Genomic DNA, 12,873 nt, shown 5'->3' with positions numbered 1-12,873 from the left:
GCTGGCCATAATATGGCCGCATAGCTTTATTCTTTTTGGATATAGTTAAATTTACACGTCAGCTACCCAACCACCCTGTATATACAATGTCAAGCAAACTAACGGCAACCCAATAAACTGACGTTTAATTAAAAAAATAAAAACTGAATAATGAGAGAGAGAGAGAGAGAAATGGGGCAGCCGCCTTGGGATGGGATGCTTGTGATGACGGCATGAGTGGGACGCACGTGAGACGTGGCGAATAACTACGCAACTTCTGAGCAGTTGGCGGCCCCCACGTGACAGCCGCCTCTCTCTCTCCGCACGACACGTCCGCCGCTCACGCGCTTCACCGCCACGTGCTCTCCCCTACGTCTGCTTTCTTTTTTATTCTCCACCTCAACCATTTCCACTATAGCCTTGCCCTGGGTCCCACTTTATACTGTTTTAAGGTGAATGAAATAAGTGCATTTGTCTACGTAACTTTGCCTCTTGGAACCAAACTGTCCCGCCTCTATAAATCGAAATACGTGCAACCAACTATACTGCCTCTATAAATCCAAATAAGTGCATTTCTCTGTTTTACTTTGTTTTTTCTTTATTCTAACTATTTTTACTCCCTTCTTTCCACATAACTTGGATCTTATTTCATTTAAGGTTATCTCAAGTTACTTGAATCATTTCTTTTTTTAACTAAAAATAAAACATCTAATCACACGTACTTTATTCTTTCTTTTACTTTACCCTTTTTCATCTCTCTTACTTTATTCTCTCTTCTACTTTATTTTACTTTACTTAACTCATTAAATATAACTTTTTTAGGGCATTAGCAATGGGGCGCCCTAAGGCGCACCCTATGGCGCGCCACGTCAGCAGTTTTATTCTCCTACCTCCCCACCTGCAGTGGGGTGTCCTAAGGCGCGCCACGTCATCATTTTTTTTAATATTTACAAAATCCATACGAATTAAAAAAAATAATACATTAAAATACGAATTTCAAAAACTTCATTTCATTTAATAAAAATTAATACATTACAATGCGAATTAAAAAAAACGCAAACTCAGCGACGGCGGTTACGAGCCCACACGTCTTCAATCATGTCGCTCATGAGCTGCGCATGCTCCTGTTGGTGTCGTCACCGAGATTCATTTTGGTTGGATGTAGAGAGAGAATATGTAAAGAGATAGTCTTTCGTATGCACAACTAAATGAGAAACGAGATTTAAATAGAAAATCAAAACCGCGTGTCATCGTCCGCGTCAATCGTCCGCGACCTCCACAATGGGGCGGACGATGGCGCGGACGATGACCATCGTCCGCGCCCATCGTCCGCGCTATCCTCCGCGACCGAAGTATAGGGCACGACTATCGTCCGCGCCCTATGGCACGCACCCACATTGGGTGCGGACGATGGATGACGCGGACGATGCGCGCCATCGGGCGTGCCATCGTCCGCCCATTGCGGATGCTCTTAAATCCGGTGCCAAAAAGAAACGCTTCAAGTAACATAGGACGGATGAAGTATCATTTTTCCAAAACGCGTGCTAAAAATTAGTCATTCCCTAAAATTGGGACGAAGAAAGTATATATTTAATTGACGTTAACTAAAATAATGTAAGAAATATAAAATAAAGCTCCGTCACATTGTAAGCAGTGATTACATTAAATATTTCATTTGTTGTTCCCCGAATTTCTTAACATAGTAAATCATAATTAAATGAAGGAAAAATTGTTTAATTTGTTATACTCTGATTTTATTTCATTGTCTACAATGTGACGTCATTTTAGCTGATGGCCGATCGTTTCACCAAAGTTATCAATAGTTCAGTTACAAAGCCAAAACATATCAATGGTTCAACCATTTATAGACAAATGTTAAAGTTGATATCCTGAAATCAGCCAAAATTTACCAAAATTTTAGAGTGCCAACGCAACAATTCTTATTGCTACTCGGAATAGAACAATGTTAGATCCAGAAACATAAATAGAACTAGGATTCAACACAGTGAAAAAGATTGTCATCATCTTCGAAAGGTTAAGTTGTAAAAGGCATAAGATTCGACATGGTGAAAAAGACCGTCACCAACTTCAAAAGGTTAAGACGTAAAATTGATAGAACCCGACATGGTGAAAAATATGATCACCAGCTTCGAAAGGTTAAGACATAAAAGCTCATAGGATTTGACACAGCTTGACCATTGTTGCTTGCAATGAATCTTCACAAAGAGTGATAGTGAAGCTTCACAAAGAGTGATAGTTGATAAGAGTTTCAAATATCGCTTTTAATAAAATTTTCCAAATCGTATCTGTTGGTAGATTGTGATGGCTCAAGCACCAAGTTCGGCAAGCTCGCCAAGCTCGGCAAGTTCGGCAAGCTCGCCAAGCTCGGCAAGTTCGGCAAGCTCGTCAAGCTCGTCAAGATCGGCAAGCTCGTCAAGCTCGTCAAGCTCGGCAGCTCGGCTGTTATGACAACTCGTTTCCGGCAGCCGTTAGATCTGTTTGTTAGTCAAGTTTTAATCCTAGCCGTAGGATTGAAACTAGCCGTTAGTTTTAGTTTCTGTTAAATAGCTTTTTTCAGTAGTTAGTTTTACATACTGTAGCTCATCTTCTCGCTCTCGTTTTTTCTCATTCCAGTGAATAAAATTTCCTTTACAATTTCATTCCAATCTTCAACCGATTGATCTTGCTACTCAAATCGTTCCTCAATTGTTTACAAATTGGCGCCGTCTGTGGGAATCGGGAGGCGCGATTGATTTCTGATTTGTTCTTTCGGTGGTGAGATTGGAGGGTGTTATGGCTTCTAGGTTTGAGGCCGAGAAATTCACGGGTAGGAATGATTTCGGCTTATGGCGGATGAAAATGCGGGCTATGCTGATTCATCAAGGCCTTGCTTCGGCGTTGGAGGCGGGCGGAAAGGAGGACAAGTCGGAGAAAGGGGAGAAGATGGATCTTGACGAAAAGGAGATCCTTAAACGAGCTCAGATCGAGGCGAAAGCTCATAGTGCAATTGTGCTATGCCTCGGGGATAAAGTTCTTCGAGAGGTTGCAAAAGAAAAGACTGCAGCCGGAATAATCGCGAAGCTCGAAGACTTGTACATGGCTAAGTCCTTGGCCAATAGGCTGCTCATGAAGCAGCGGTTATACTCCTATCGATTCTTGGATGATAAAGGGATATTGGAGCAACTTGAAGACTTCAATAAGGCGGTCGATGATCTTGAAAATATCGACGCCTCGATAGGGGATGAAGATAAGGCAATATTACTTTTGAATGCTCTGCCGAAGTCATTCGATCAGCTACGAGATGCTATATTGTATGGCCGAGAGGGTACTATCACCCTTGTTGAAGTTCAGTCGGCCATAAGAGCAAAAGAAATTCAGAAGTCAGGCTCTAAGAATCCAGAGGCTATGGCTGAGAGCCTAAATGTCAAGAAGTTCAAGGGAGTCAAGAGGTTTCAGAAGCCGAGCCAAGAAAATCAGAAAACTCCATCAAATAATCAAAAGGAAACCCGCTCATGTCATTGGTGCAAGAAGCCGGGTCACCTCAAAAAGGATTGCTTCGCATGGAAAAGAAGGCAAGCAAATGGTGGTGGAAACCGTGTTCCATCCACTGACTGTGTTGAGGAAACTGATGTGCCAGAAATTCTGAATGTGATGGAGGGTGGTCTGGGAGGATCTTGGATCATGGACTCGGGGTGTAGTCTGCATATGAGTCCGAATCTTGGCTGGTTTGAGGAGATCCAAGAGATGACTGGATCGGTTATATTGGGCAACAACCAAGTTTGTACCATCCAAGGTATAGGCAAGATCAGGCTGAGAATGCAAGATGGATCTGTGAAGATTATAAGTGAAGTGAGATATATACCTGATATCAAGAGGAATCTCATTTCACTTGGGCTTCTTGAACGCAAGGGATATACATTCTGCTCTACTGGGGGAAAAATGACAGTTTCCAAGGATCAAAGAGTGGTGATGGAAGCTGAAAGGAGGGAAAGCTTGTACTATCTACTGGCTAGTGTTGAAATCCCTACTGCACAGACAAATATTGTGAAGGCTGATGACTTCAAGATCTGGAATTGGAGCAGCTTGATGTGAAAACGGCCTTCTTACATGGAGGACTAGAGGAAACAATCTACATGGCCCAGCCTGAGGGCTTCATCAAACCAGGGAATGAAAATAAAGTATGCTTGCTGAAAAGAAGTATATATGGTTTGAAGCAGGCTAGTAGACAGTGGAATAAGACTTTTGATGATTATATGATCAAGATTGGTTTTCAGAGATCAAGTTATGACTCCTGTGTATATGTCAGAAAAGGGGGCATACATCCTACATATCTTCTACTTTATGTAGATGACATGCTTGTTGCTGGAGCTAGCAGGAAGGCAGTGCAAGAAGTGAAGGATGAACTCAATGCTGCGTTTGAAATGAAAGACCTCGGGCCAGCAAGGAGAATCTTAGGCATGAACATTATCAGAGATAGAGCTAAAAGGCAATTATGGCTCACACAATCTGATTATATATCAAAGTTGCTGAAAAGGTTCAAGGTGGAGAATATGAAGGCAGTGGCTACTCCACTAGCAATGCACTTCAAGCTCAAGGCTGATCAGAGGCCCAACAGTGAGGCTGAGTCCAGAGAAATGATGAAGATACCCTATGCTAATATAGTAGGGAGCATTATGTATGCTATGATCAGCACCAGAGCAGATATAGCACAAGCCACAAGTGTTGTCAGCCGGTTTATGGCAAATCATGGAAGAGAACATTGGATTGCTCTCAAATGGTTGATGAGGTATCTAAGGGGTGCTGGGGATGTAGGCATTCTATATGGAGTGAATGATGGAGGTGGAGCTGATGCTATTGTGGGATATTGTGACTCGGACTTTGCTGGTAACTTAGACAACAGAAAGTCTCAGTCGGCATACATATTCACAATGTTTGGGTCTGCTATTAGCTGGAAATCAAGTCTCCAAAGTGTGGTGGCACTTTCCACAACGGAAGCAGAATTTATCTCACTTGCTGCTGCAATCAAAGAGAGTTTCTGGTTGAAAGGAATGTTGTCTGATCTTGGGATTGAGCAAGGGGCGATAGCAGTTGGCTGTGACAATAATAGTGCCCTATTTCTGGCCAAGCATCAAGCTTATCACGAGAGATCAAAGCACATTGATGTGCGGTATCACTTCATCAGGGAGGAGATTGAAAGAGGCAATGTGAAAGTCTTCAAAGTTCATACTTCAGAGAACCCGGCAGACATGTTAACTAAACCATTGCCTAAAGAAAAGTTTCTGCTATGTTTGAAACTAGTGGGACTGGAAAGGAAGAGTTTGGTTGGTGATTGAGCAATCAAGGTGGAGTTTGTTGGTAGATTGTGATGGCTCAAGCACCAAGTTCGGCAAGCTCGCCAAGCTCGGCAAGCTCGCCAAGCTCGGCAAGTTCGGCAAGCTCGTCAAGCTCGTCAAGATCGGCAAGCTCGTCAAGCTCGTCAAGCTCGGCAGCTCGGCAGCTCGGCTGTTATGACAACTCGTTTCCGGCAGCCGTTAGATCTGTTTGTTAGTCAAGTTTTAATCCTAGCCGTAGGATTGAAACTAGCCGTTAGTTTTAGTTTCTGTTAAATAGCTTTTTTCAGTAGTTAGTTTTACATACTGTAGCTCATCTTCTCGCTCTCGTTTTTTCTCATTCCAGTGAATAAAATTTCCTTTACAATTTCATTCCAATCTTCAACCGATTGATCTTGCTACTCAAATCGTTCCTCAATTGTTTACAGTATCATTATTGAAATCAAACAACTATTATGGGAATGTAACAGGTTGATAGAGTGGTGTATTTATGTGATGAAAATTTTCAGTTTTATTATTATTGAAAGATCATTATTTCTTCCTACATATTCTGAGAATTATTCTATTTTTGTGAATGTAAACAAATATAAGCCTATGATATGATAATGCCCCTAGCTTAGTACGTGTATTTTGGAACATGGGTCGTCGAAGCAGATTTTTTTTCGGTGGAGGTTGTATCTTTTTTTAATTTTGAAAATTAGAATTTTTGTACGATAAGTTTATAATTTAAATGGTTGTAAATTGAGTTTATTTTAATTGAAATTAATTGGACATCGAAACGACAAAATGCAATTAGGTATTGGTTTTAGCTTTTTTTAAACTATAACCATAAATATTTTGTAGGTGATGGAGTATATATAGTATCTTCTACGCTGGTATATCCTTGCAAAATGTAAGAATAAAGCCTTGAACAAAAATGTACAACATATAATAAAAGAATCCAAGGCAAATTGAATACCACTTTCCGAATTTTGAGAGAGAGGACCACTAAATTAAATATCCCTTTCCGAGTTTTAATTTATCACTATAATATAAAAATATTGTAAACACACTGTAATATTTTGGGTTTGTCACTACTAAATAAATCTTAACCCAATCAAATAATCCCACTCCATATTTTATACAGACAAAAATTATTCAAGTGACAAGAATTCTAGATGTTGGTGTCAAAATAACAAAACAAAATGGAGAAAAAAGTAAAAAATAATTACATGGAATATAAAAAAAGAGAGGATAGAAAATAATATGAGATCCCGCGTGTAAAAAAGATCTCAACAAAAACATTAAAACATACAGTCACGTTGGGACATTTGGTTCGATACAGGGACGGAGCCAGGAAATTATACTGGGATGGGCAAAAATATACATAGGAAAAATTCAAGTATTTTAGATGGGGCAATTAATGAGAAATTAAACTAAATAAATTTTATATTATATAAATTATATATATGTGAAGAAAATGGAGGAGGGGCATTTGCCCCTTCTTGATACATGCTGGGTCCGTCCCTGGTTCGAGCACATGTGATATCCTTGTCGCGTATTATATAACAGTCGTTGATTTTATCTGAAAATTAACACAAACAATAAAGAAGAAAAGAAACATAATGATTTAATGCCTATAACAAATTAGGAAAAAATTAAGACCGTCTCTAATAAACAACTAAATGAATCGGGACAAAGATGAAATAAATTATTTTTTCCGCAACTTATCTTTAATTTGCACCCACAACTTAAAATCACTTGACCCAATCAAACATTCCCACACTATTTTAAACAAGAAATATTCGATTACCAATAATTCGAGATGTTGGTGTGAAAATAACAAAACAAAAGGAATACAAAAATTAAAAATTGGTAAACAAAAGGACCACCATTTAAAAAATTAGTTAGAAATTCATAAATTTTAATTAAACTTGAATATTTCATGCAACTTTAAACTGGGTGATGATTTTCTTCGAATTATTTTATTGGAAAAACAATCGCTACGTGTGATACATTGTTGTTAATTAAATACTACTACTAAACTACACAATTTAACTTTCAGGCAGTGGTGATATTTACGTCTGATTGTATGCCGATAATTATCAAAATTGATATTTTGTTCAAAATATTTTGATAATTTAAATAGGAACGGAGTAAAATTTAATTAATCTCCATATCTGCCGACAATTTGCCATTAATTTTAGTATGATTCATCAATGAATGTGAACAACTAAATCTTTAAAATTCGGTTTTTGCCCACGCATTGTGGCTCCCTTTTGAGAAAATATAAATTAAATGCAAAAAAGATCATTATAATCATTAAATAAAGAGGCTGTTTTCAAAACGGGCGCATTATTTGCGAAAGCGGCGAGAAACTAATCCCATAATTATTTTTTTACAAAAAAGAATTCGCGTATGCATTTATATATAGTGGGCGGCAGCTAAAAGTAACACGTGCCGTCCACCTTCGGCACGACATGTACCCCGTCAACACGGAATTCGGAGCTCCATCCGGGCCCCACCCTCTCCCATTTCGCCGTCGGTGCTCGCCTCTTTCTCTCTCCTCAATTTCTCTACCTTTTTTGACTACTCTCCTCTTTTCTTCACTCATGTTTTATTCTCTTTTTCTATTTATTTTCCAGCTGGAACAAACGAATGAACTCTCAAAACTTCGATCGATATTATCTGAAACGACACTATTATTATTCACGAATCAAATACAATTCAACAACATTTCTTGGATCTGATGCGAAAATTGAATCAGCTAACATCAAAATTTAACATGATTTTTTTTAATCTTTGTTTTTTCCCAAAACAACAAAACGGAATTAATCAAAACCTAATCGCCGCCGGTGGCGGTTGTAACAACCAGAGAGATTACTCTTAGCTGCGAAAAAACAAGGGTTCCTTTCTTCAATTCAAATCTATGTACAGAAATCGAACGTCAGTTTTCTTCTTCCTCAGTTATTATCTCCGGCTACGGAATTCAATCCTCGATCGGCGGCGGCATGTTCAGATCGAGATCCAGCCCCCTCTTCGCCTCCGCACCGTCAAAATTGTTCTCGTCCACCACCGACGAGGTGTCGGATTCGCTCTTCACCGCGCCGCCGCGGCCGTACCCCATCCCGTACGCCGCCGCCATCGCCGGATCGAAGAGGATCACCGGCTGCCCGTTCGGCAGCACCGCCATCGTCGGCTGCCGCCGCAGGAACTGGTAGCCTCCGATCGGACCGACGTCGGCGACGGTAACAGCCCGATCCGGAGCCGCGCCGAGACGGCGCGTGAGATCCAGCTCCACCGGAGCCCGCGCGTTCAGATCCGCGCTGGACGACTCCACCGTGCTGCTCTGGCTGGGGCTGTGCACGGCGGCGGGGACGGCAGTGGCGGGGAAATTCGTCTTCGCCTTCGCGCCGCGGAACTCGCGCGCCGCCGCGTCGTAGGCACGCGCCGCCTCCTCGGCGGTGTCGAACGTGCCGAGCCAGACGCGCGATTTCTTCCCCGGATCGCGAATTTCCGCGGCGTACCGCCCCCACGGCCTCTTCCTCACGCCGCGGTAGTGCACCTCCTTCGCGCCGCTAGCCTTGGCGCTTCCGATCACCTTATCCTTCATCGCCATTTCCGATTTTTATTTTTATTTTCTCGCGCTCTGCCTAAATACAGGCGGCGGAATTTTCAATTGAAACGATTAGTTTTAGGGAGAGAGAAAGGAGGTGTTGAAATGAGGTGTGGTTTCAGTTTGGGGAAACGGCCAATTAAATAGGGGAAAATGGAGGGGTAGGGGTGGCGCGGTCAACGAGGGATTTGACTGGGGGCGCCGCCCAATTAATTAGAGAGTATGTATGTGTGTATATACTGTTTTGTACGTACGGTTGTGTGCGGCGTTGTGTGTGAGAGAGAGAAAATGCGCGTGTGGGGTCCACAGGAGAAGGGCGACGTGTCACGCGGTGGATGAAGAAGACAAGAGCGCCAAAGACGTTGATGTGCCGGCAATTAGCATTGTATGCGGCCGCTGTTTTTGGGAGATTTAGATTTACGCAAATATTAATTTAGTGATTAACGGGGAAATGATGTCTTACTTTTAATTATGTTTATATTTTGACTAATGTATTATGAATTGTAATTTCCTTGTAATTCCAGATTCAGCCTTATCCTGAATATAAAATATACTACTAGCGACAAACTAATCATAGATCGCGCAAGTGAGTTCACGAATGCACGCGTATAGCGTTGCAATGACTTAAGTTATTAATGTTACTACATCCCAAAAGTGTTCCAATCTTATTTCATTTTATCATCCTAGTCATTTTTTACGTGAAGGAATAAATTAATTATCTTTTATTTATTTAATTTTATGTCGAGTCTCATATTTTAATTTTTCATAAGTTATTCTTTTTTATCATTTCTATTTTATTGTTTTATTTTAATTTAATTTACTAAACACTTTAAATAATAGTATGAGACGTTGGCAGTGTATGATTTTGGTTCATTAATGAAATACGAAAGAAATTAGGCCTGTCAAAATGGATATCGGGTACCCGATATCCAAACTCGAAAAAGTCGAATAATTGGATACCTGAAACCCGATTTTTCGAGTATCGGACCGGGATCGGGTAGTGAGAATTTTGGATTATCGGGTATCGGGTTACCCGATATTCGATCGGGTATACCCAATTATCCGATTTGTTTTCTAAAATTAACAAATTATGTTTTGATTATAATTAAATGTAATTCAATTTCTTAACTACATTTTAATTAATACTTAATAGTTAGTGTATAAGATATGTAATTTATTTTTTTAATTACATTTTAATTTCATTGACTTATGATATTTTGAATTTTGAATCTTTGATGATGTTATTATTAGATCTTGATTCTTATGAATTATTGAATTGTGATGTTCATAAGGGATGTACGTTAGAACTTATGAATTTTGATGGTTATTGACTTATTGTGGATGGATGAAAGATGTTAATATGTACTATAACTTATGAATTTTGTAATTTTCAAAGTTTATAGTTATTTTCTTTTAAATTCGAACTACTACAAGAATTTTGTATTCCTAAAAGTTTTTAGTTATTTTCTCATAAATTCGAACTATTACAAGAATTTTGTATTTCTAAAAGTTTGTAGTTATTTTCTCTGGAATACTACTTCAACTTTGTATTAGATTTGAATTAAATAATACTTATTAAGTAAATTCTAAAAGTTTGTAGTTAATTTCCAAAAATCAAAAATCAAAATCACAATCGGGATTAGATACCCGATTTTTCGGGAGTGGATACCCGATTCGGGTATCCAGGTACCCGAAATCAAATTTGAGTCGGGTATCGGGTATTGGATTTTGGGAATTTCGGGATCGGGTACCCGAAAATTTCGGATCGGGTATCCGCGGGTACCCAATTTGACAGGCCTAAAAGAAATAATTACAATGAACTCCAAATATAACGGCAAAGTATAGTAGTCTTGATACTTATCTAAGTATTAATACATACTAATTCAGTCATTCACAGTTGATAAAATACAGCTAGTACTATACTAACGATGGTTTTAATAATGGAAAACAAGAGTTAATGAAAAATTAGAGATGGGATAAATAAAAATAAATATTATTAGAGTATTTTTAATGGATAATAAGCACATTTTGTAGATGATCGAAAATAGAAAAACATATATATTAGTTGCTAACGGAGGTAATAGGAGTATATATCTTTAAGAAATGAAACTATATTAGGTAGACAGTAAAAAAGCATTCGAAAATAAGAAGAAAAAAAAGTAGTAATACTATAACTATTTAAATGTAATTATAGAATGAATACTTGAATTAATTAAGAAATGGATTAGATTTTTTTGTCAATTTTAAATGGCAAATGATTAATTATTCGTAATTATATTGATGTTTTGATTAATGTATTTTGAATTTTAATTATGAATTGTGAATTTTCTTATATTTCCAAATTCAGCCTTATCATGAATATGGATAAAATATAATCCGTACAACAAACCAATCACAAATCACGTAAGTGAGTTCTCGAAGGCACATGTGTAGCGTTACAACGTAGAACTTATAATGCTTAAGTTACTAATATTACTACATCCCAAATTATTTGAATCTTATTTTATTTTGGATTATCCCATGAGTCATTTTATTATGCCAAAAATAAAATATCTAATCTCTAATATTTTATTTTTATCCTACTTTATTTTTTTTTTCCATTCCTATTTTTATTATCTCTTATTTATCTTATTTTATTTTATTAAACATAATTGTCTTAAATTCATATTCCAAAAAAAAACAGTTTAAATAATAATAGTATGAGAGGGTGGTAGTATGCGATTTAGGTTAATTAATGCAATATGAAAGAAATAATTACAATACGAACGTGATTATAGCGGCGTTGACAGCGTGGAGCTGTGGTGACCTTGAGGTCATGGGTTCAAACCCCCGCCATCCGCTAGGAGACTTTCGGCCTTATTCCGTAAACCCGCTGGTCGAGCGGATTCCGCCGAAAGCGGGTCGATACAATCATACACCTGTGGTCAAATAAATAATAATAATAATAATAATAATAATAATAATAATAATAATAATAATAATAATAATAATAATAATAATTACAATGAACTCCAAACATATAACGGCAAAGTCGTGTACTCTTGATACTTATCTCGTGTAATACATACTAATTCAGTCATTCAGAGTTGATAAAAATACAGCTAGTACTATACTAACGCTGATTTTAATAATGGAAAATAAGTTTTATAATGAAAATTAGATATACGGGGTAAATTAAAAGAAAAGGTTATTAGAATATTTTTAGTGGATAATAAGCATATTTTATAGTGAGAAAAACGTACCAAATACTACCAAATAGTATATAAAATTAATAACTTTAGTAAATGATAAAAAAAAGCATTCAGAAAAATGAAAAAAAAGTAGTTATAACTATTTAAATGATTTTCATAATTATAGAATGAGTACTTGAATTAATTTAAAAATAGATTAGTTATTTTGTCAAATTTAATAATCATTTTAGTGAAATCTTTAATCTGAAATAGTTAGAGTTAGAACGTCTATCTATAAAAATAGCAACATTAAGAATTAGTACTACTATCTCAAAATTATTATCATTAAATAAAATAATTCTATAACAAGCCTAGACATACAGCGATGTATTTGCTGGAATACTGCATTTGCATATATGTATTTTCATTTTCCTTAAGTGAGATGGTGGAATATTTGGGAAAGTCTTTGGACTAACATGAATACGAATTAGTAACATTTTTGTAATGGCGAAGACTTGGTCAGTTGAGTAATTTTTTTTCTCAAATTTCACGTTTATTTTAAAGCAACTATATAATACTATATCTGAGTATTTATCCATTGGTTTGCAGATTTGGTTATTACAGTATTTCATAAGTTGTGATTTCAATTAAATATTAAATTCATGGTACGGCAGTGTGCATTGAATATTTTTTAACAATAATATGCAACCTATTTAAACGTATGCAAATTTGATCTTTTAATAATATAGTAACATATTTGAAATTATATTTGTATTAACTTATCAAATCGATGTATAGT

General features: G+C 37.4%; 1 protein-coding gene across 1 annotated transcript; it reads right to left on the bottom strand.

Moving 5' to 3' along the window:
* Positions 1 to 7,972: 7,972 nt before the first annotated feature.
* On the bottom strand, positions 7,973 to 9,031 carry LOC121742243 (ethylene-responsive transcription factor 4-like). The gene has a single exon (XM_042135329.1). The coding sequence runs from the start codon at positions 8,905 to 8,907 to the stop codon at positions 8,278 to 8,280; it is 630 nt and encodes a 209-aa protein (XP_041991263.1). The 5' UTR covers positions 8,908 to 9,031; the 3' UTR covers positions 7,973 to 8,277.
* Positions 9,032 to 12,873: the final 3,842 nt, after the last annotated feature.

This window comes from Salvia splendens, chromosome 7 (assembly GCF_004379255.2).
Source record: "Salvia splendens isolate huo1 chromosome 7, SspV2, whole genome shotgun sequence".
Classification (NCBI taxonomy): Eukaryota; Viridiplantae; Streptophyta; class Magnoliopsida; order Lamiales; family Lamiaceae; genus Salvia; species Salvia splendens.
The sequence above is the reverse complement of the archived record's forward strand: the minus strand, read 5'-3'. Positions and strand labels throughout refer to the sequence as shown.

Excerpts from the sequence above, each read along its gene's own strand:
- LOC121742243 (XM_042135329.1), bottom strand. The coding sequence starts at position 8,907 with ATGGCGATGAAGGATAAGGTGATCGGAAGCGCCAAGGCTAGCGGCGCG.